This window comes from Drosophila suzukii, chromosome 3 (assembly GCF_043229965.1).
Source record: "Drosophila suzukii chromosome 3, CBGP_Dsuzu_IsoJpt1.0, whole genome shotgun sequence".
Lineage (NCBI taxonomy): Eukaryota > Metazoa > Arthropoda > Insecta > Diptera > Drosophilidae > Drosophila > Drosophila suzukii.
The window spans coordinates 69,398,117-69,421,186 of record NC_092082.1 but is presented as its reverse complement, the minus strand read 5'-3'; the positions used below and the strand labels follow the sequence as shown (position 1 = coordinate 69,421,186).

At 37.5% G+C, this 23,070-nt stretch overlaps 2 protein-coding genes across 12 annotated transcripts in view; both read right to left on the bottom strand.

Annotated features, from left to right (window-relative positions):
* The window catches only part of cic (Putative transcription factor capicua), a 47,959-nt gene extending 44,394 nt beyond the window's left edge, over positions 1–3,565 (bottom strand). For 6 of the 8 annotated variants that reach the window (XM_036816615.3, XM_036816613.3, XM_065865902.2 and 3 more), the window contains exons 1-2: positions 3,393–3,565; positions 2,424–2,654 (exon numbers count right to left, since the gene is read on the bottom strand). The gene's annotated coding sequence lies outside the window, so the exon portion shown is untranslated. Of the gene's footprint in view, positions 1–2,423; positions 2,665–3,392 lie in introns of those variants that run through there. The other 2 variants (XM_065865899.2, XM_070995739.1) reach the window with 2 other exon arrangements.
* Positions 3,566–7,876: 4,311 nt separating this feature from the next.
* Nlg4 (Neuroligin 4) overlaps positions 7,877–23,070 on the bottom strand; it is a 49,783-nt gene continuing 34,589 nt past the window's right edge. For 2 of the 4 annotated variants that reach the window (XM_036818547.3, XM_036818545.3), the window contains exons 13-14: positions 17,115–17,622; positions 9,410–9,578 (exon numbers count right to left, since the gene is read on the bottom strand). In XM_036818547.3, the coding sequence (XP_036674442.3) occupies positions 17,156–17,622 (467 nt within the window). In that variant the 3' untranslated portion in view covers positions 9,410–9,578; positions 17,115–17,155. Of the gene's footprint in view, positions 9,579–17,114; positions 17,623–23,070 lie in introns of all 4 variants that reach the window. The other 2 variants (XM_036818550.3, XM_036818549.3) reach the window with 2 other exon arrangements.

The window sequence follows — 23,070 nt, the reverse complement described above, 5'->3', positions numbered from 1 at the left end:
TCTGCCTGCCTGCCCTTCTGTCTGGGTTGTTTTTTATGCTCTACATGATCTGGTTTTGTCTTGGATTTGTTGGATTTGGGCAATTTCAACTTTGTGATGGATTGCTATTGAAGTTTTTGGCTGTTTGTTGCTTGCAGCTTTTGTGGCTTATTTCAACTTTTTAATGGTTCTCATCTCGGGTTTTGTTGCTCATGTAAACAAAAGATCTTGAGATACATATATCATGTAAATGTGTATTTTTCCTAGTCGTAATACAAGAAGATTTCCTCAAGGTTCTTACAAGATGTTGGAAATATAATGCTTAAGGCTAGCAACTAATGACAATTAAATGAAGGCACATGTTAAAAACAAATGAAGCAATATAATTTATGACCTAAAGTAGAATGATCTCAGTAACTTCCCCACCAATTCAGCATATTTCACTTGATATTTTCTTTCAGTGCATTGGCCTAATTGAGAAACTAGCTTCAATACCAAAATTGGCTCATTGTCCTGCCCATAAAAGGTACACAAACTCGCAATGTAATAAAATACGAAACAAAAAATAACTAGGCAAGTAAAACGTGCCATGCCTCGAATAATGAAGTTAATAATAAAAATGAAAAAAAGAAACATTTGCCGCTAACGATAAACCAAATTTGTACAAATAAAATAAATTAATAAACAATCGGCGTGCGCGTTTCTTTAGCTGTGTGTGTGCATGTGCGTGTGAGTGAATTACTAAGTTTTTGCCACCAAAGTTGGATTTGCCATATATACTATATGGTAGATTTATATAAAAGCCGAAGTAGACATAGCAACGGGTTTATTTCTGTATCGCTGTTTGGATTAATTCACAGAACGGCTTGCCAATTAGCAACAAAAAGTTCTTGCCGTTGATTAATTATTCTAAAATCTCAATAGCCCCACCTACCCGCATGAGCGAATGACAAAAAAAAGAATTATATTGGCAAAAAACGAAGAAAAAATCAATTGTTAAGGCCAGTAATAGAAGTGAAATCTGCATTATAAATGTCATTTAAACACGCCTTTTTGTGGTACACACATACAGTAGAACCTTATACAGTGGTCTTTCGTAATGACAACTTTATTTTTTCTTTGTACAATCCTTGTTTAAAAAATGTAGCCTTTTAAGAACCAGTGTTAAAGCTATAATATATTAATGGATAAATATGAACATATTTTAATTTTAAGAACTATGATTGATATAGGAATTATCAGTACTTAAAGTCGATTTAAAATTGAAAGCTTCAAATATTTTTAATACAAATCTGTTTCTGCTGAAATCTTAAAATCGTAAGGATCTTAAAATAAACACAACTTTTTGTTGTTCTATGTTCTGTGTTTCATAGTGACCACTGTACCAGCTCTTTGTGTGTATGCATTACTTTTCACATTGGCTTTGTTGCTGCTGCTAAGTGCGTCTAGTAATTTGCTGATAATTATCAACAAATGCGCGCTCACGCACATTCAAATGTAAATTAGGCACTGGAAGGGGTGGGAGAGAGCTGCAAGAGAGATGGAGAGAGAGAGCAGCAACAATAACAAAAGCATTGAATCTCATGCGATGCAGTTGCCAGCGAGAGTTTTGTTGCTAATTACACACACACATCGATGGCCAGCCAGTCAGAGTGCAAGTGCGTCTGTGTGCGTGTGCAGAAGGGGTGGTGGGGGCGGTGGGGCGGTTAACTTCAGTTGGTAACAGTGGGACCAATGCACAGAAAAAAATGATACTGTGATGTTTCTATAAAAAAAAAATATTTTTCGCTGTGGACTTTGATTTTATTAATAAAAATCCCATATACCAATCATGATTTCCCTAATGAAACCCACCAGAAACCAGTAACTTTTATCTTTAGCTAATTTCAGTAGCCGATTCTCACTCCATTGTTTTTGTTTACAAAAAACGCCGAGCTTAATTTGAATTTCAACATTTCACATTTAACATATCAATGATAAAGAATGCACACCAACACACGCGCAACCTAATTCTATGAGCCATTGTTTGCCGTAGTTTTTTTTGTTTTGTTTTTTATGAACAATATGATGTGCAAATGTTCAGAGCATTGTGACTTACGTTTCTTTTTTCTTTTTTTTAAACAAAAGGCGAATAGAATTTCTCGAATACAAATTTTGTGGCCTGACCAGCTACAACAAATACACACGGTCACACTAAAAAGAATTCTCTCGCTCTCCCAAAAAGAGAGCGGGAGTGTGGTGGTATGTGTGTTTATATGGCTGTTTGTGGAAATGAATGAAGCGCTGCTTGCCAACAACGTAAAAGCAAGTGTAAGAGCGAGCCAGGAAGAGAGGGGGCCGGAGGGGGAGGGGCAAGAACAAGAAAGTGCGGAAGCGGGAGGGGAAATAAGAAATTTTCCAATTGGCAAGCACACACAACATGGGGTAAAAGAATTTGCGCTTACCGTTTTTCGCTTATTGACGTAGGCGTCCGTCTCTCTGTCTCTTTCTTTCACTGTTTTGTATTTGTATTTGTATGTGTGTGTGTATGGCTATTTCCTCACTTATTTTTTATTTTATTTTTGCTACGTTTGTTTTTGTTATGCAAAAGGCATAGAATTTTTGTCGGTTGTACACGTTAAAAACACAAACACTTTAAAAATTATTTAACAGCTCGCTCTCCCGCGCTGCATGCACTGCGAATAAAATGTTGGCTGTATTTATTATGTGTTTGATGGCTGGCTGGCTGGGCTTTACAACTTTTCCACGAGCAAAAACAACGCACGACTGTGGAAAACGCGAACCGACGAACCGAAAACCGTGAAAAGTGTTCATTGAGGAAAATTGAAATGAGCGCCCAGCATGTGACTCTCTCGCGCTTGCTCTCTCGTTGGGGGCTCTCTCTCTCTCTGACTCCTCTTTTTTGGTGGGGAGGGGGGGCCAGTGTTGCCAACTCAGCAGCAGAGCTCCAATGCCAATAAGCCGAATTGGGGGAAATGAAGTGTGCAAATGCAAAAAATCTGCCACAGTTACTCCAATTCTGATTTGAACTTATTAATTATTTAATTGGGATTCTCGGGCAGCTGTTTTGTGTGCTGGCAACACTGCTCCACTGAACAGACAGCGCGTCGACGTCAGCGTGTGTGTGTGTGAGTGATGCTCTCCCTCTCTCTCTCTCTCGTTCACGCTCTTTGTCACACGCGCATTTCGATTGATTGTTTTTGTTGTTATTATTATTATGCCTTTTATTTGAGCTTAATTTTTAATCCAATATTTAGCCAGTATCCATGCAGCCCAGTTTGTTTTCACAGCTCTCTGTTTCACTTGTTTTCATACACACACACACACCTACACTCGTGCGCTGGTGTGGGTGTGCGTGAGTGCGTTGTATTTGCAAACGAATCAGAAATTGTAGAAAAACCGTAAAAACGAACCGTTTTATTCACAAAAAGGCAGCAGGCGCAGCCCTTATTTTTGGCTCTTATTGGCTTTTTGTGCGCGGGGCACGGCACAATAACAATTCACAAGAGCTCCACCTTCCGACATCCGCGACACGTCCGCCTGCGTTCGAAGTTCGGTGAAATTTTCCCCCCAAATCGCGCTGTTTCGTTTTCGTCGGTTTACTGTGTGTGCCCAGTTCTGCGGGGGCGGAAATTACTCGGTTTTGGTATTTTTCGGGTGCTCAAGTGAGGTCTGTCTTTTTCGGTATTTTCAACAGTATAACCTTAGGTCACTCTACGTTTCTGTTAAGTTATGGTCTTCTATTAACAGAAATTTTAAAGTGTTACGTTTCTGTTACGAATAAAGCGCCAATGCGGCCGAAAAGGGTACCCGTCTATGTACATCTTATGTAGATATACTTCGCAATGTAAAATATAATTCGCTGGAAAACATATATATTTGAAATTTGAAATCACCGTGGATGGCAGTACACGTAGTGTTACCAGCTCAAGAAAATTATGACTCATGTTAATGAAGAGGAAGAACACTTGGCGCCTTGATTCAAAAATATTGCATTTTTAAGCTTGATAAAAGTGCAGGAACAGAGAAGAACGAAATGGATAATATAAAAATTAGGAGAAAAAAGGGGAGAACGTCGCAACATTTTTAAAAAGATAAAATTTTGAATCCGCAAAACAGGACCCAATCATAGGCAATTTGAAATAGTGGACACCTAATTAATCGTCGCAATGAATGGATCTTCATACCGAAGAATGGAGGCTAATCCGCTTCGCAAATAGCTTTTACCAACTGTGGACGGCAGTACATGTAGTGACGAAGCGCACCAGCAGAGTGTTCGAAGGCGACTACTTTATAAACACGACAAAATAAAAATCTGCTGTAATGGTCCGGTCGTAACCAATCGAAAGGTATCGAAAAAACTGGAAGGTATGCAATCAAGACTTTTCATATTGTAAATGGTTTGGTAAAAAGAGCAATAAAAGAGTAAATGTAAAAATTAAGAATATTTTAGCTGCTGGGGGCGTTGGCATTAAATGCCATAGTTTTTTCTGTTTTAGTTATCAGTTGTATTCTTATTAAAATTCGCGTCGAATGGCACCTTATTTGTTAAAATTCGATCATCCGTTCAAAAGATGTAGATTTTGGTGGACTTTTCCAAATGAAAATTTTATTTTGTTTGTCAGTTTGTCCGAAAACGTTGTTTAAGATGGTGTTAATCAGCTAAGTGTAATAAACTTCATTTTTGATAAAGCACGCTAGTTTGGCGGGACAACACCTATAAATAGCTACATTTCGTACGCCAAACTGATTTGCTAAAGCAACAGACAGTTGAAGAGGTATTTTGAAATACTATGTACGCTTTACTTGATTTGATTTTATGATTCGATTCTATTAATCTATTCTATTATTCGACTCTATGATTCGACTCTATAACTCGACTCTATGATTCGACACCATTGGACTCTATGAATTGATCTTATGATTCAGAGATATCAGCGTTTGATGTTTGTAGGCGGTTTGTGGGCGTTAGAGTGGATGTGACAAAATTTTTTTAGGTTAATCGATAGGTACTTACGAAGTAAATATATTTAAATTCAAATTTTTTTTCTAGCTTTAAAAATGTTGGAGGCTGAGTGGGCGTGACACATTGATCTGAAATCTCAACTCTCTAGCTCTTAAAGTTTCAGAGATCACGGCGTTCACACGAACAAACGGACAGAGGAACATGGCTAGATCGACTTGATCCTGATCAAGAATAAATGTACATTATGGGGTCGGATATATGTACATACTTTTCCCCGAATACAATATAATACCCTTTACTTTACGAGCAACGGGTGTAAAAAACCAAGTAGGTAGCAACCCTAAATTTCAGTGTGCCCTACCAGCTGAAAATAACAGCCGTCAAACAAACGCGCCTCTTTTAAAATGCGGCTTTAGCTCGTTGATTTCTCATTAAATTTCGCTTTCCTGAGTGGATAATTTATGAAGGCACTATCTTCGTATGGAAGTGCCGTGAAAAAGAGCAAACATTCATCAAATTGGCGACGGAACTTTAGAAATATAAAAACCGCGCTATGTGACCCGTACACCTGCTGCCGTCAAGAGACATAAATTACGCATACGTCGTGTTAACCGTGGGAAACATATAAATGTGCTTGCCATCCACACGACAGCGCAAAAAAACAAATTGTTGTACCTTCTGCTGCTGCTGCTATTATTGCCATAACTTTAGACTTTTATGAGCAGTCAAGTCTGAGCGGAAATTAGGCTCCTTCATCGAGTTCAGCCTACGAAAATGTAACACTTCAAGTTTAATGAGCCGAAAAGTGCAAGTTGAGAGGCCCGAATATATATTGCGTTCAATTAATTAATTGCTGCTGTGGTTGGTTTGGAAAATTTAAGGGCCTACCCTGATTTGGTAACAAATAATTACTTGATGCATTTAACAAGTTAGAGTTTAAAGCGCATAAATTAAAAGCTTTACGGATATAAACATATTTTTTAAGAACTAGAATTATGTAAAGGATAAAATGCGCTCATGTAATAAACTTTGTAATAAACCAAAAGAGGTCATAAAAAATTGCTGTTATTTATATTTATTTTAAACAACACATTTTTTACTACAAAAGTACGTAAAAGCGTCAACAAAATCCGTGATTAAATGCATCATAACATTTCCGCAGTTTGCTTAACGCATTAATTAGCATTCGGGATGCAAAGGGGATTCGTCGTTGGCTTTTTTGGTATTTAAAATAATAATCCTAATTTGGCACACCTGTCGTCAAGTTTTTATGTCCGCATGTGTGTATGACTGGAGCTGCACAAAAAGTAATTTGTAAAATTCCCCGCTATAAAACATTTATAATAAAAAGGTAGCAAGTGTCAAGCAAAGACACCCCGAACCGAGCGGAACCCTCTGCTCACATAACTCTCTTGGCCAACACATTTTTCGCATTTAGTTTGTAATAAAAAGCAAACATTAAAAGCGAATATTCACTTCGAAACCGACATTACGGCAAGTTGTGGTTAGTGGGGAGAATTCCAGGGGCGTTGAGTTGGCTTTTTTGGGGTGCTGATGGAGATTTTTCTACAAAGTGGAAAATGGCTAATGATTTGGAGGGTCTTAGTTTCAGCTGCCACCATTTTTCCAATTTATTATAATGAAAATATGGGTCTGGGGATTTATGCAGCGAAATATTTAAAAAACCCTTACTCAACTAATCAAAATGTGGCAATGTATTTTTAAATAGTAGTTTAGTTATATTTTAATTATTCAACCTGCGAGCAAATTACTCTATAAAAATATTATTCTAACATTTTTGACAAGTAATTATTAAACCTAATTACTAACTAAACACTTGCTTATAGAATGACAATTTAAAAACCTCTAAAAACTACCATTAATTTTGGTATCCATCAAAAATGGCTTAACGGATTTGATGTGTGTTTAATTTTAAATTAATTATGCCCGCAAGCTCTTCTTTTTTGCATGTCTGTACACTCTTTATCCATTCTGCTGCTCATACTCATTTACCAACACATTTTAAATAATGAAATTTGCGCATAAAACTTTGGCTTTTTGTAAACGACTGGAAAACCAAAAAGAGAAAAAACAATGTTGCATGCAACACACATCAAACAAAACAAACAAACTGGGCGGAAAATGGGCGGAAAAGTCAGTCTACAAAAGAGTTACAAAATGACCAGCGGGCATTTTTGTTTTGTTTTTTTTTTTAAAAGCTCTCATTTTCCATTTTACCGCCGTTCTTGTTTTTGTTTTTGGCCAAGTTAATTGGAATAGTTTTCGCCAAACATAAACAAGCTTCAAGAGCAGATAGTACGGCGGTTTTTGGGTTCTGTGGGCGTGGCTTTGTTACATATTTGATGTGTTCGCTTCAGCTTCATGATATAAATGAATTCCCCAAGAACCTTGAATTTCCAGCCCGAACTTAGCAAACTTTCTCCCCTCCATCGGAGGTCCTTTTCCTCTGCCATATTGCTGGCCAGACATAAAATTTGATTTAATAACCGCCGTTGGCTGCCATAAAAATTTGAGCCATTAAAATTTTGCCGAACCAAAATTCTGCTCATAAACGGAGGGCATTTAAAACGAAATGAATCCTGAAATCCGTTGGGTTAGATTGGGTTCAAGCGGGGTCTTAAGGTCTTTATTAGCTGTTAGCAGGCATTCCCAAAGTTCATAAATTGCGAAACGAAAAACAGAAGTTGAGTGCTGGTTATGGGATGTGAAAACGATTCACCTATGGTGCTCTTTATGGGCCTACATGTTTTTTTAATCAGGAAATAAGATCAGGAAATATAACATCCTTATAACACACAATGCCTTAAAAATAATGAAAACTTCGAAATCATAAAATAAAATGGTGGAATATTAAAAATATAATTACCTTTCTGTTGCTTCCCTTAAATAAACGAATAGAAAAAACTCATATTTAAGTATTTATTTAATTTAGTTTTTATTGTTTTAGTTTAATGGTTTGTTTATATCTCATTTAGTTTAACTTTACTTCATATTAATCACTTATATTATTTTTTTTGCATGTCTTGCAATCATTTTGTTTTCATATTGTAAACTAGACGATTATAAATTTAGTCTTAAAAATACAAATATCATATTTTGTTTTTTTGGCGACGCTTTTAATGGGTTTTATCTGAAAGTTTTACAAATTAACTGGAAGAGTACTTAGCAGTATACAGACTTATTAGAATAATCTCAGAAAGAAACCAAATAAAAATTTATTAAATAAATGAGTTGATAAGTTGGCAGTTTTGTAGGTGGTAGAATTTTATTAAGGAAAGTATCAAGTAAAAAAAGAAATAATAAAAGTTAAAAGCCTTGAAATCCAATTGACTTGTTGCATTCTAGCAACAATTACCCGGTGTGTTCTAAAATTAATTCGATTGTGTGTGAAAAATTCCCATTAAATTAAGCTTTTATGTACTTGTTTTTTATTCTTTAGTGCATTGGTTGGCTTTGTACACAGTAAAAAAAGCGTCCCTCGTTTGTTTTTCATCCTCAGAGTATTAATTTAAATAATTAACTAGTTATTTGTTTTCAATTATGCATCTCGTTACTTTCATTGTTAATCTAATCTATTTTGAGCCATGTTTGTGTTCTTTTTTTGTATGTTTAGTGTGTTTTTATTTTATTTTCATCGTTTTACTTTCAGTAAATAATACCACATTTTATGTTTATTTTGACTAGAATATTTACAATGCCGTCAACAGAATTCCGTTATCAACAATCTCCATCAATATTTGCTTTCAATTAGCTGATGAGTGGAAAAAATGCATTTGTGCTACGCTTACTTGATTACTTGATTATATTCATATATATATATATTTATATATGGTTCACAACAGATCTATCGAGCAACTAAACACAGATATTTAACTAACACTTTCAAACTATATGTACAGTTTCCTTAGTTGAGTACGTTTATCTACGGATTTTTAATATAATTTGTTTGGTTTTCTGATGATTTGTTTGACTTTCCCCTTTTTTTTTTTTGCTTTAAAAGAGGGGAAGAAAATATGTTAGCCTATGACTAAACAGAGATTAGGTGCAGTCTAGTAGTTTGTTTTTCGCCTCTCAGTCCGAGAAGTTCTTCTCGTCGGAAAAGCGCACATGATGCTGCTGCTTGAGCCGCCCGCTTCGCTTTCCCGCCGTCGCCGTTGCCGTGGCCGTCATTTTGACAATACCGCTCGAGTTTCCCGGCCCGTTTCCGGTGGCATGGCGTCCACCTCCGCCTCCGTTGGTGGCACTTCCGGTTGCCGGCAACGTCGGCGACATGGTGGCCGATGTGGTGGTGGACGTCGGCGAGGAGGAGTTGGTCCACTGCTCGTCGCAGGAGCAGTAGCCCCTGGCCACATCGCCGCCCTCCAGCGCCAGGGCGTGGATTTCCCGCTTGAAGCGCAGCTTCTTCAGTTGCTGTCGCTGCCTGTGGTCACTGGATGAGATGTGCGACGGTCCTCCTCCTCCTGGCTTTCCCGCTCCCAAGCCCCCGGCATCGCCATCTGCATCTGCATCTGCATCTGCGTCTGCTGGTGTCCCCTTGAGTTGGCCGTCATCATCCGCCTGCTTCGGTGCATAGAACTCCTCGGGCGTTTCCGCTCGCAGGGTTTCTATGGAGCTGCAACAGAAATGTTGGAGTTGTAAGTTAAAGCTGACACTTTCAACTTTACAGAAAAATTAAATAAGTGGAAAATAAGTCACATAAAAAACCAATTGCTTATATTTAATAAGTAAGCCTAAAGTGTACAAATAATAAATAAATAAAAATTATTCTCACAAATATTTATGATTTGTGGCTTTTATTTCCTTAATACAAACAATAATAAATGTTTAAATAAAGAAAATTAAAGACTTTGCCTTATTCACATTTAAATGAATTTAATCATTTTAAGCTTCTGGCAAAATTATGTAGTAAATTTTCACGGATAATATGTCATTTTGAGTGATTCCAAAATAATGAAAAGGATTTAAAAGCTGTCTCATTTAATTGTTATTTAACTAATTAATTATTTATATTTATTTAATGCACTTATTAAAGTTGTCCTACAAAAACTATTATCGTTTTAGTTACTACTTTGAATTATTAGAATTATTAAGTACATTAAAGTGCAACTTGAAAGTGGAAAAATAAAATGTTTAATTTATTTTATTACTACCAAATTTAAATGCAGCGAAAGTAATTTTTATTTAATTGTTTAATATATATATTCAATGGTTTTTACGTTAAACGAGTGCAAAAGAATCCAAGCCCCTTTCAAAATTGAGTTGTAAATAACTTATTGACCTTATCTTATTGTTTAGTAGTTTGGAAAACCATTTGTTACTCAGATGAATGATATGTGTGTATGACTTTATGAGTGGTTTCGTAAGTCCCTGCACTTCATCTAAGACTTTCAGAGGGGTTCGCCGTTCGACTGACAGTTGCAACCATGACTTTTCCCCCTGTTTTAACCAAACCCCCCGCGGCGACATCAACCTTAACGACACAGTGCCTGCCAGAAGTGCAGACCCATCAGACCCATCAGTGCCACTCAGTTGGCCGCGCTATATCTATATATCTGTCCTATCTGGAACTCGGCTCCATTTGGTCGCGGATTCGTTGATGTTACGCCGTTCTCATGCCGTACACTTCATTGCGCTCTGTTGGCGCTTTCCATTTTTCCATTATGCTTTTGTGTTTAGTTTAAAATTCAGCGGGAAATCTTCTGCAGCAGCTGCATGCCATATTTATTCAGCTTCCCCTGCTTTTTCCTACGCTCTCTTCCTCAACTTTTTCTTCAACTACCGCTGTTTGTGTTTTTGCACCGGGTATTCCAGAAATTTTAAAAGGGGTATTTCGGATTAGTGGTAGATTGAATTTAAGTAATAAGGTTTAGAGCAGTTTTTGATATTAATTTACGTTTTATATAAATAGCATTTTATGGTTTTTCATTCTCTTCTCTCCCTTAACGAGAATTACCAAAATTATAATAATACATTTATATATTTTTCAAGAATATTACAGAAGAGCTCTTAAAAATTAAACCAAGTCATTTAAGTAAAAGAATTAAAACATGTTAAAATAGCTACCTAATTCGTTGTAATTTAAAAAGAATTAAGTAAGGGCAAATGCTATGATTATCCAGAGAAAACTGTTAAATAGTTCTTGATAATACATTTTTACATTTACATGGAACAAAGAATTAACTGATGATTTTGTTTTGGTTTTTCAGGTAGACTATAATAAATCGAGGAAAAATGATTCGAAATAGGTGATATATTTCCAAAAATAGAGGGTATCTTCTAGTCTAATCTTGCGACACTTTACTGCCAATTTGTTTTCTTTCTTTTTCGCTATGCGTGCCCATTTTTGCAGTACAGTAAACTCGGGTGGGCGAGAATTTATGCAAAGAAAGCGAAAAGTGCAAAGTAAAGTGCAGTTGCGAAAAATGCGCGGCTGCCTTTTGTTTTGCCAGCTCTTTGGCCATTGGGTTTTTGGGATGGGTTGTGTGGGTGGTTCTTGGTGTTAGGAGGGTTCTTAGATTGGGTGGCTCCAAGGCAAGGGTTAAAATGGGGGGTGGGGGTGGTTTCAGGAAGGGGGAGACTTGGCTCTGCCGCACAGTTGAGCGCACAATTTGGCGCAGATTGTTGACTGGGGTTCAGGAGCGGGGAAAAAAGGGGTAGTGAGTGGTTTCGAGGGGGGTGGTGATTCCAGCTATGCAGCTTAGACTTTCTCCTTGCAAGATACCAAAACTAAAAGAAAAAGATGCCCCTGCAAAATGAGTGAACTGAGTAATGCGCGTAATGCAAATCGCTGCTACAATGTGTGCAAGTTACGGGTGGAAAACAGGGGGGCTGAGGGGGCGTTATGGAAAAGCAGGGAAATGGGGAAAGGAGAAAGGGCAGGGACCATCATTAACGTATTACGCGCATGTTTGTGCAGCCACTTTGCATATCTTGTGATGCTAAAGAGGGGCCAACAGGGGGAGGGGGGACTGAGTGGTCTATTGAGGCAGCTGACGGGTTTTAAATTCCCCCAGAAATAATTAACATCACTCAAGTGTCGGAAATTTGCTCAGGTTCATAGATTCATTATCATAAATAAAAAGAGGAGAATTATTAGGTGGTATAAATTTAAACCGCATAAACAGCATAACAAGTTTCAATATAATGGTGCTGTACTTTAAGGTCTGCAAAGCTATTAAACTAAAGTCTAAGAAACCTGGTGAATAATATCTGAAGTGGTTTTAAAAGTAATACAAATGGTGTATTAAAAGAGAGACCCCTTTGTTAAGGTTTGATCTAAAGCTCTTTAAATATTATTTAATAATATTTGTTAAGTGTTTAAAATTTTTAAAGATAATTATTATTTAGGTAATTTAACAAAAATTGGCAAGATATTAAGACAAATTGTTCTGGTTGGAAGTTGTATAAAAAGATAAAAAACATTTGTAAAATCTTTTTATCAAACATAAATGTTTAATCTTAGATAAAACTCTCAAAAAATAATTAGTAACAAATATTTATAGATCTTTTTCAAAATATTTCATACAAAAGTTATAAAATGGTTAATTCAGTGATATACACATGGCAAAATGAAGTCCATATAATGTGCGGAATCTGAAAGCTAATCCCTTATCGTAACGTAACCCATAGCTCTTAGTTGCATAATGCAACCTGAAAGTTTTGCGCTAATTGCACAACACATTTAGCCCACAAGGCTTTGCGAGAATATGTGTTTAAACAGATTCTCTTACCACGTAATTTAAGCAGAGAATTTTATAAATATTTCGCAGTATACCCATGTAATTTGAGCAGAGAATTTTATAAATATTTCGCAGTATTTTGCAACACCTAAGCTTGATAGCCTGAAGCCACTTTAAACATGATATTTTCGTAATAATTACCCAAAAAATCACAACCGATGGCAGCCATTGTCAAACAAGGTAACCGAATACGATAAGTTTTACGTCTAGGCAAAATTAATGGGAAATTCGAGCAGTATTTTCATGTATTTGTTGACTTAATTGGTTAGAAATGCGTTAGATGGTCACATCAATTGTGCCGATGTGCAAACAAGTAAATTTAAATTATTAATGTTTGCTGACCAAATTAAATGCAAAGACAGGCTTAAGAAATTCCACAAAATCTACCAAGTGATTAAATTTAAGTCATTTGCATGTTGGCAAATCGTACTATTAATTTGCTGAAACTCTCAAAGGACTCTTCGCTGTTTGTTTTGCCCTACGCAATGCAATCAAAGAAATTGTCCGAATCTACTCAGGGAAAATTGTGTGGGTTTTTCGCCATTTTCCAATTTACCAACCTTTTGATCATAATTTAAGCGAGTGCCAAAAATATTCTTAAACAAAGTGTAAGGAGCTCAAAGTGGAGTGGCTTAAGGAAAAAGAATGTGAAATTAATGTTTATTGCGCTTTTAACACATACACACTTCGACACCCGCCCCCCGTGTGCGTGTTTGTGGGTGTAAATTTACATAAAAGTTGCCATTTGCCCTCTGCCCTCTGTGCCCCCTGTGCCCCCTGTGTCCCCCCCTGTGTTCACTTTAGCTGGATGGGAAAATTGCATTTTCCACCGCGCCAAGAGAACGGCGCAAAAATGTTAATCAGCTAAAAGTTAAGGAAACCAAGGCGGAGGCTGCGCCGGCAACGTGGGTTAAACAAAAAGGGAAAGAAATGCAAATTTAATTGTACGCCAGGTAAAATAGTGTCCTGACCCACCCACTCACACCCACTTACACCTACGAACACCCACGTACACCCACTCACACATTTACAAGTGGCTGAAAGCGGACAGCAAAGTGGCTTGATCTTTTCGACCAGGTTTATATGGGTGGGGAGAAGGGCTTCCTTTCTGGCGGATTTAATAAATAATATGTAATACTTAAAGAGATATATTTGCCTATAAGGTGTACTTTAATGAAAATCACTTAAAAAATTTGCTTATATTACTCTTCTTCTTGAATTAAATGAATAGTTTTGTATCTTGTCGACTGAATTTTCTAAGAAAGATAACAATATATATCGAAATACCACTAGATATGTATTACTTTTTAAGTCAATATATCTTTATTATTCATAATATTATCATGGAATAAAATAAAATGTTTGATTGAACTTTTCAAAATAATAAAATACCACTAAAAGTGCATTATTATTTTTAGACCATTTTTAATCTCCCCTCCAAAAACTCATATAGACATGGTCACATTAATAAAGTGAAGTATGCTAAAGCAATAATAATTTACTAAGGCCCCAAATAGAAATCAGGCTAAACATAAATCCCAGGAAGTCGAGAGTGGTTTTTTGGAGAACTACTTTAACTGCTTTTACCTTTTACTGCCAAAATAATTTCATGGTTTGGCCATTTTCCTTTGAGTTGACAGGAATGCAATTGGGGCCCAGTTCTGGTTACACAGCTTGCTTCCAGTTAATGCAATTTTTAAGTTTTTTCCTGGCCACACTGCAGTTTTAATTTGGTTTAGCTCGAATTTCCAGAGTCCGACTTTGGGCTCATAAATTAGTTGGGTGCTCGGTTTCAAGTTGCATGCCGCAAATTGCCTTGCACCTTGCCACTTGTTATGGCTGGGTCTGGTGGTTCCATTTTTAATTTCGTTTATAATTTCACCCTCCTCGGCTCTGGCATTATTACTTCTACCTCTATATTATTTAATTCGTAGTTGCTTGTTCTGTATTTTTATTTTTTACTGCGAAAAAACTCTCCATTAAAGTTCTCCCCTTTTTGTGGGTATTTTTGCCGCCCACTCACTGGCATTTTTCCATGCCAGTGACTGCGACATTTGAGTCCACCTTGAACCATGAACTCAGTGCTTTCCATGCATATTTATGTTTTATTTATCCTCTTTTTTTATCAAATAAAGAGCCAGCATTTTTTGCTGCCGCATGTTTGACATGCCGTTTGTTATTTTTGATCAGAGCCTGTGTGCGCAGATATTTTATTTTACCTTTTTGGGATGTCCCGTCCACGACCTTTGCTTTTTTCGGCTCTCTAAAGGGTTCGGCATGTTTGTCATACCTTTTTTATGCCAGGGGAAATGCAGGAACTACATTTTAAAGAAAATTCTCCCAGTATTGACTTTAAATTGTTCAAATTGTTCTGTTTGTTTCCTGTCAATGTGTTTTTTGTCTCCTTAGAAAGCTGGAAAAAAGGAGGGAAATGGAGCACCTCACTATATCTCACTACCTCACATTCGCCCTAAAGAAGCTTGACCCACCGACCGATTGGGAGGACATTCTGGAGTTCGTCCTCACCACCTTGGACTCCACGTGTCGTCCCAAATATTACACCAAAGAATTGAAGAAGGCCCTAAAAGTCGGACTTCGCTTTGGTATAATACGCGAAATGAATAATAAATACTATCTGTATGAATATGCGAAGATAAATTCGTTTGGAGAAATTACCTACGAGTTTACCGAGAATCCCCTAAGTTCTAACCCTCTAATAAAGAAAGAAGATGAGGATGATGAGGAAACGGAAGAGGAGGACGATGAAGACGAAGAGGACTGCTCAAAAAAAAAAGTATATAGTGTTGAAATCGGAAGAAGAATCGACGAAAATACAATATCGCCTGATAATGAAGTTTTGAATACTGAGATGAACAAAATGGAAGAGTAACTTATATTTTACAAATTAAAAAGTAGAGGCTACCAAATTATCTCTGTGAAAATATAGATAAAATATTTGACTCTGTATTATTTATTTTCATTATCATTCTGTCTTAAAAAAAGGGTTTTTGTTGCCTATAAGCTTTTTCCTCCACATTGATTAAATGAATTTAAATATTAAAAAATACATATTTTACAACGGCTGAATATTGGCTTTTTGAAGCATTCATGCAAATTGTGGAATATTGAATTCTCTTTACTTAATTATACCCGTTACTCGTAGAGTAAAAGGGTATACTAGATTCGTCGGAAAGTATGTAACAGGCAGAAGGAAGCGTTTCCGACCCCATAAAGTATATATATTCTTGATCAGGATCACTAGCCGAGTCGATCTAGCCATGTCCGTCTGTCCGTCTGACCGTCTGTCCGTCTGTCCGTCTGTCCGTCTGTCCGGATGAACGCTGAGATCTCGGAAACTATGGGAGCTAGGCTATTGAGATTTGGCGTGCAGATTCCTGAGCTTCCTACGCAGCGCAAGTTTGTTTCAGTAGACTGCCACGCCCACTCTAACGCCCACAAACCGCCCAAAACTGTGGCTCCTACAGTTTTGATGCTAAATAGAAAATTTTAACTGAAATGTAATGTTCTCATCAATACCTATCGATTGACCCAAAAAAAAGTTTGCCACGCCCACTTTAACGCCCACAAACCGCAAAACCCTGTGACGCCCACAATTTTCATGCTAGATAAAAATTTTTAACTGAAATGTATTGGTCTCGTCAATACCTATCGATTGATCCAAAAAAAAATTTGCCACGCCCACTCTAACGCCCATAACGCTTAAATCTGTATACCGCCGGTAGGTGGCGCATTTTAATCTCGCTTTGCTGCTTGCATATCTCCATTTAGCTGAGTAACGGGTATCTGATAGTCAAGGTACTCGACTATAGCGTTCTCCCTTGTTTTTTGTATTTTCATTATCACTATCGTCTAAAAAAATGTATTGAGTTACATATATTTTTTTGCATTAAAGGATTTTAAGGGTCATTATAACAGTTTATTTTTCATATTAAAAAAAGATATTTAAATATTTAATACAATGAAAGCAAAAATAAATACAGCAGTCGGAAAAATGTAAATATTCCATTTCGATAAAGCTATTGAATTGGACATCAGTTATACAAAGTTCACAATTATAATAAAAAATGGAACTAAATTAAAAAGATTGCTGCTTTTATATAAATTTAAAATGTATAAAGCCTCACTTCGTTGCTGGAGGTCAATCATTTTTTAAGAACTGGTATATTAAGCAAGGATAAACAGAATATAATTCGTAAAATAAAATGCGATCCCATTAAATGTTTTCATTGAGAAGTGGTTATTAACTTGAGACAGATTTTAGATTCCATGTAACTTTTAATAATGAACAAATCTATAAGGAAAAGTTCAAAAACAATATGACTGTGTGATGATAGTATGATATAACATAGGATTATTAGGAATGTATCAAATACGAATATAAAGCTTACCCCGTTGATGACTATAAGTCCAACTCAAAGACCGATACCTATCAGACGCGCATCTCGTCCATGGCCGCCTGCGGCACTTGCTGTTGCTGCTGCTGCTGCGGATGTTGGTGCTGCTGCGGGTGCTGCTGCTGCGGATGCTGCTGCTGGCCGCCCACAGGTGAGGCGGAGGTCAGGACGAGGCCGTCGCCGTGCGAGTGGACCAGGTGGGCGGCGTGGGAGTGCGAGTGGGTGTGGTGACCCTTCGAGGAGCTGGGGGCGCTGCTCACCCCGCTGCTGCTGCTGCCGCCGGAGGGCGTTTGGTCCAGCAGCATGTTGTTGCCGCCGCCCCCGCCCATGGCCACGCCCATTGCGGAGTTATTGCTGCTGCTGTTCGTTGTCGTCGAGGAGGCGGTGCGCAGCGGTGGGCGTGGTCCGCGTATGTGATGCGACTGCATGCCAGTGAGGACAGCTCCATTTGCCTGGTGTTTGCTCGACTGCTGCTGTTGCTGTTGATATTGCTGCAGCTCTGCTGCACGGAGAGAAAAATGTAGGGAAAATAAATATTAGATTGTCGGGGAATTTTCAAAAATTTATTGATTTAGTTAATGGTAAGAACCCATCCTAGTTTAATTGGAATCTTCATTAAATATCAACATTTTTGTATCAATTGTTATTTATTTCCTAGTAAACTGAGAAATTACTGCATTAATATTTATCAAAATAAATGTAAAAATTCCTTATTGGACTTATTTTAATGGCTTTTTTAAATTTTTAAAAATATTTTTGTAAGTCTTAACCCGAGTTTAATTTAGATAATCAAATCTTGTGGTTTTTAATGTGTTACTTATATATATTTCTTTGCAAAATCTTTTGAAAATAATACTTAAATTACACCTTAATTACCCTTAAAAAATATTTTATTTTAATATTTAAAAAAATAACATTTTATTTACAATTTTTGTAACAAACAAAACACCATAAATTTTAATTTTTATATTAATATATTAATTTGGTACAAAAATTAAAAAAAAAAAATAATATATACAATTTTAATTTTTTTTGTGGTGCTTAGCTTGATACATAAATTGTAAATAAAATATTATTTTCTTAAATAATAAAATGAAATATATATATTGTATATATATATATTAAAATAATTTATTTTAAATTTTTTTGTGATATTCAAATAAAGTATTTTGTCTAAACCTTAGATATGGGTAATTTTGTTAAGAAAAATCCAGTTATTTGGGGAAATTTCTCACAGTGCTTAGTAGCATTTAGGGTACATGAATGTAAGCTACTTATGAGCGTTATGCATATGTTGGCATATTATCAGGCAAATGTTTATTGACGAGCAGCAGCGGCAGCAGCAACAAAAAGACAATTTGTAAACAACAATGTCAACCATTAAACACACATTCCCATATCATCGACATCCTCATCGTCGTCATCATCAGAGTTGGTTGCACTTTTTGTTCCATTGAATTGGCAATGCACCCTCCATTCAGCCTTCGATGTCGTTCAACTTGTCGCCCCGATTGCCTTCCAAATCCGGAAATGCAAAAGCGCAAAATGTGCAGAGCTATTGACGCGTCTAATATTTTGATGCCCCAAACGCCCCTTTTCTGCTCGGCAGTGTGTTTGTGTGTGTGTGTCTCGGCCAGAACTAATTTGTTTGCCCGGGTTCTATAGACACAATGCAGTTTTATTGGTGAGTCGGCACTAAAAGGGCAGACTACTCCGAATGGAATGTCGTGTCGTGTAATAAAAACTGAAGTTGGTAACGCGCAAGTGATAACTGCCATGAATCTAAAAGGAGCAATAAGTTCTTGGTAGCATACGGAATTCGTTGAACTTTGGTACTAAAAGGTGGGTTTATCTGAAAGGAGTTTAATATCATCTTTATCTCTTTTGAACTTCATGTATAAAACGTAGATACCACCCATATCTGAAACTCAATCGAAGTTCCCCCAATAAAATCCTGTGTTCTAAATTAAATTCTTATATTTGTTAATAATTTAAAAGGTTATTTTAAGATAAAATTAAAATACCTTCTCTGAATTGCCTTATACTTCCGTACATTTTACTTCTTTTAAATTTACATAATAAAACTCGAATTTTCAATACTACATTTTAATATTGGTTCAAAATTAAGGCTTGTTTTTTCATGGTTCCTTTTCAATTTTTCCTTATGAAACCGAAAAACGATTGCTTTTTTCGTTTTTCTCTTCTAATTTCCTGTATCTAAAACCTTTTAATAAAATTCCCTAAGAGTTTATTAAACCCTATAGCCTTGCTTAGGCTTTCGGAGATTTTGCTGCCCTTACAAATTTCCCAAATCCATAACATCCTTCATTTTTGTATCTAAAGCCCACTTCCTTGCTTTGCCTAAGCTGGGTGGCTTAATAAACATTTTTAATCAAGATAGCTGCAGCTCTTCTGAGCCCCTTCTTAGAGGGGTAAATCTTTAAAAAACTCAAAGAAATTTTCATTAGTCATTCCAGATGTCCCTGGGCAACCTTCAATCCCGGCCAAAAACCGCTTCCACTAATTAGAGGTTTAATTCAACAAAGTACTCAATGCCCCAGCGAAGCAGTAGTGAAGAGAGAGTTGTGCCCTTTTGGTTTTTATGTTTATGGCCTGGACTTTCTGGGGATTTGATGGCCAGCTTGGTTTTTGGGGCTGGTTCAAGTGGACTGGACCTAAGAGAGCATTCAGGACTCAAATGTACCGGATTATGTTGGCCCAAGCTTTGGCTAGTTGGAGTAGACCAAAAAGCGGAGATTTGCCACAAAGCTTGGAGGGCGGAGATCAAAGACGACCAAGTGGAAGGCCTCAACTGACGCATAATTTAACCATTTCTTTTTTTTTTTGGGGGGTAACAAATAAAATACACACACACGCGAATGGGACCTGTGGTATAAAGGACCGCAGAGCTGAAGTGCTTCATGCAATTTCCCCAAGGAGTGCGGCCATCATTTATGAATATGAAATTAACAACGGTGCGTATGCGTAATTTGTAATGAAAGCCAGGCCGAAAAACCAAAGCCAACCTGGCTAAAACCACATCCACAGCCACACCCACACCACCAACTGAGTGGCTGGCCACGGGGTATGCAATAAATTTTCAATTTCCATAGTTGGACTTTTTGCCCCGATGGCCGAGTACCCGCAGCGAAGCAAATCTAATTTATATGCACATCACTTATACGCACTGTTGCAATTACAATGGCAAATGCTGCAACAAATGCCGTATAATGCGGGCCAGAAAATATTATCCCCCTGAAATATGGGGGCCGCGGAATAATGCAGTCCAAAGTGCCTGCCAGCCCCGAAAATTCCGCTCAACGGATGTTGATTAGTATGAAATGACAAGACCGGAAATGCCGCGCATAACTCAAAAATGGCAAAAATAAAACAGAACTGCCAGCCGCACGGAGCTCACTTAACCACACATGAAGGGCCACTGGCCAGTGGTGGGTTAATGGGGTGGTGTGGGGCGGTGTGGGGTTAAGGGGTGAAAGGGTTGAGTGCAACCACTCGGCCATGTGGATATTGTGGGTTTTGTTCGCCCAACTAAGTGGACACACAAGTGCAGCCAATTGTGCCGGTTGTTTGTGTGTGTGTGTGTGGCAAGAGTGGGCTGGTAAAGGGTTAAGGGTCGGGGGTCAGGGGTCAGCCCCTCACGCTTGTCGCATTAATGAAGCATGCTCCACTCTGACTCACTCACGGCAATTTATTGCTGAATTTCAGCTGTTTCCCCTCGCAGTTGACAGTTGTTTGACTTATTAAAAAGAAAAAAACGATATAGCATACTTAGCAGGGCATGCGACAGGAAATTGGTGGACGGAGATCCGCCGGAATTTATGGCCAAGAGTTAGAGAAGCAACCGCGCCCGGCCAGCTGCACATAATGTCAGCAATCACATCAACTTTTGATGGCTGCTACGTGATTATAAGGGGTTATCTATCCTGCCATCAGGGCATTTTCAATTTTAAAGGATGCAACACATGGAGAGCTTTAATAAGAAGAGAAAACTAACTTTATTTATTGATTTAGTTTTAGAATTTTAGAATTGGTGAGTTCAGATATTTATTTGTATTTTTCTAATGTTTTTTTTTACAAGATATTTAAAAAAGACATTTATGTATAAGCTCACAATTCAAAGTCTCCAAGAAACTTTTTTAAAACCATAAAAGTCATAGACTGATTTTATAAATGACTTTTAGTTAAAAAACCTTTTTATAACAGTTTTCATAGACAAATGAAATTAAAGACTTTTATAGCAGTTATTTATGACAAATGAATAAAATGCCAAAGATAAAGAAGCAGTAAAGTTTTTGCTTTAAATAGGATAACTTTTACAGTCCCTGCCTTAAAAAAATCTTCTGTTACTTAAAAGCACCCTAAAGATTTCAGGAAACCATCTGAATTATTGACCACAAATCTCAATAACTTACCGAACCCATAATCAATTTTTCATTGCCAAATTTCTCGTAAGTACTTAAACTTCTCTGCAATTAACAGACTCCCAAGAAATGCTCCCCCCCCCCCAAAGCGAACTGTTGTTGAATTCAAGCCGAGAACCCCCTGCGAAATCCTGACAAATGATCCGAGCATTCGAAGAAGCAACCCCTTGATGGCAGCTCGAAACCGAAATGGTTTTCAAATTAGCAAACGCTTAGGCAAACTGCCAAAAGCCAAGCACAACATTTAAATGCGATTGCAATGGAGAGTCGAAGAGTCAGTGCGGGGGCAACAACAAATGAGCTTTGTGTCAAAGTCCAGATTAGCATACAATTTAGAGCATTTCAATCAAACATAAATCACAACGAGCCACTCGAACTGGACCTGCAGACCTGCAGACCTCCGCCATTTCCATTTCCGTTTCCCGTTCCCGCTAGCTCAAAAAGGTACAAAATTGTGCGTAGTAAATCAATGGGGGACAGAGATAGACGCTGAGGCAGAACAGAGACAGGTAGATAAAACCCAAGAGGAGCAACAGTATAAAGAATCTATTTTTCAAAATGCAATCCAAAGAAATCTGAAACCGGATATCGAGAGGGGGTGGTTGGAACGGAAATTTATGTGCTTCTATTTAGCATTGAGTTAGAAGTTGCGAGGAAGCGGAATTGAGCGCACGAGCGAGCAAAAATTAAGTATACGCCGCCGTGCACTCAAGCAGCTCATGCGTGTGTTTTGGTATTGGTATCTGTATCTGTGTGCTCCAGCTCTATACGGCTCTATGTGTGTGTGTGAGTGAGCAGCACAATTAAATTGGATTTATGGCGCGCATGATTGCAAAATGAAGTTAATGCGCATACAAATACAATCGAGCCGAAAGAAAAATGATTCTCGAACTTCTCCTTTCCCGAACGCCGAGCGGAAATCGTACCTTGTTTGTCATGTCATCAATAATCGAGAAGCAGTCGAAAGGGGCTGGCGAAGTAAATTGAATGAGCATATTAAAAAAGGAAAAGTATTGCGAGGAAGTGCCAAGGAAATGAAACTCAGCAGCGTTCATGTAGGGCCAAAATCGAGCGGGAAATCGCCGAGAGGCGAGCCCCAATGAAATATGTACGAGTTGCTGGCCATGTGGATTTATGTTGGCGAGTCTGAAAAATTTATTAGCCATCCAGCACGGGGTCATAGTTGTCCTGGGTTAATGTTAGTTTATGCAATAGTTTGACACATTTGACAGGGGAAACGCTTCTAATTGATTGATGACAAATGGCCAGGGAAAAAAAGTTCTTCAGCTTCCGGCAAATATTAAATCATTTATCTTCGCATTGAAAGCTGTCTGAAATTGGATTGTTGTCTTCACGAAGGAGTTGTAATTGTTGGGTTCATGAGGGAATTTTGGAATGGGGTCTTTGAAAACAATCACAGGAACATTATTTAATGTAATACCAGGTTCATTTGGATTTTAAAGCATTCTATCCTTCATACTGTATCATATATAACATATCATCATATC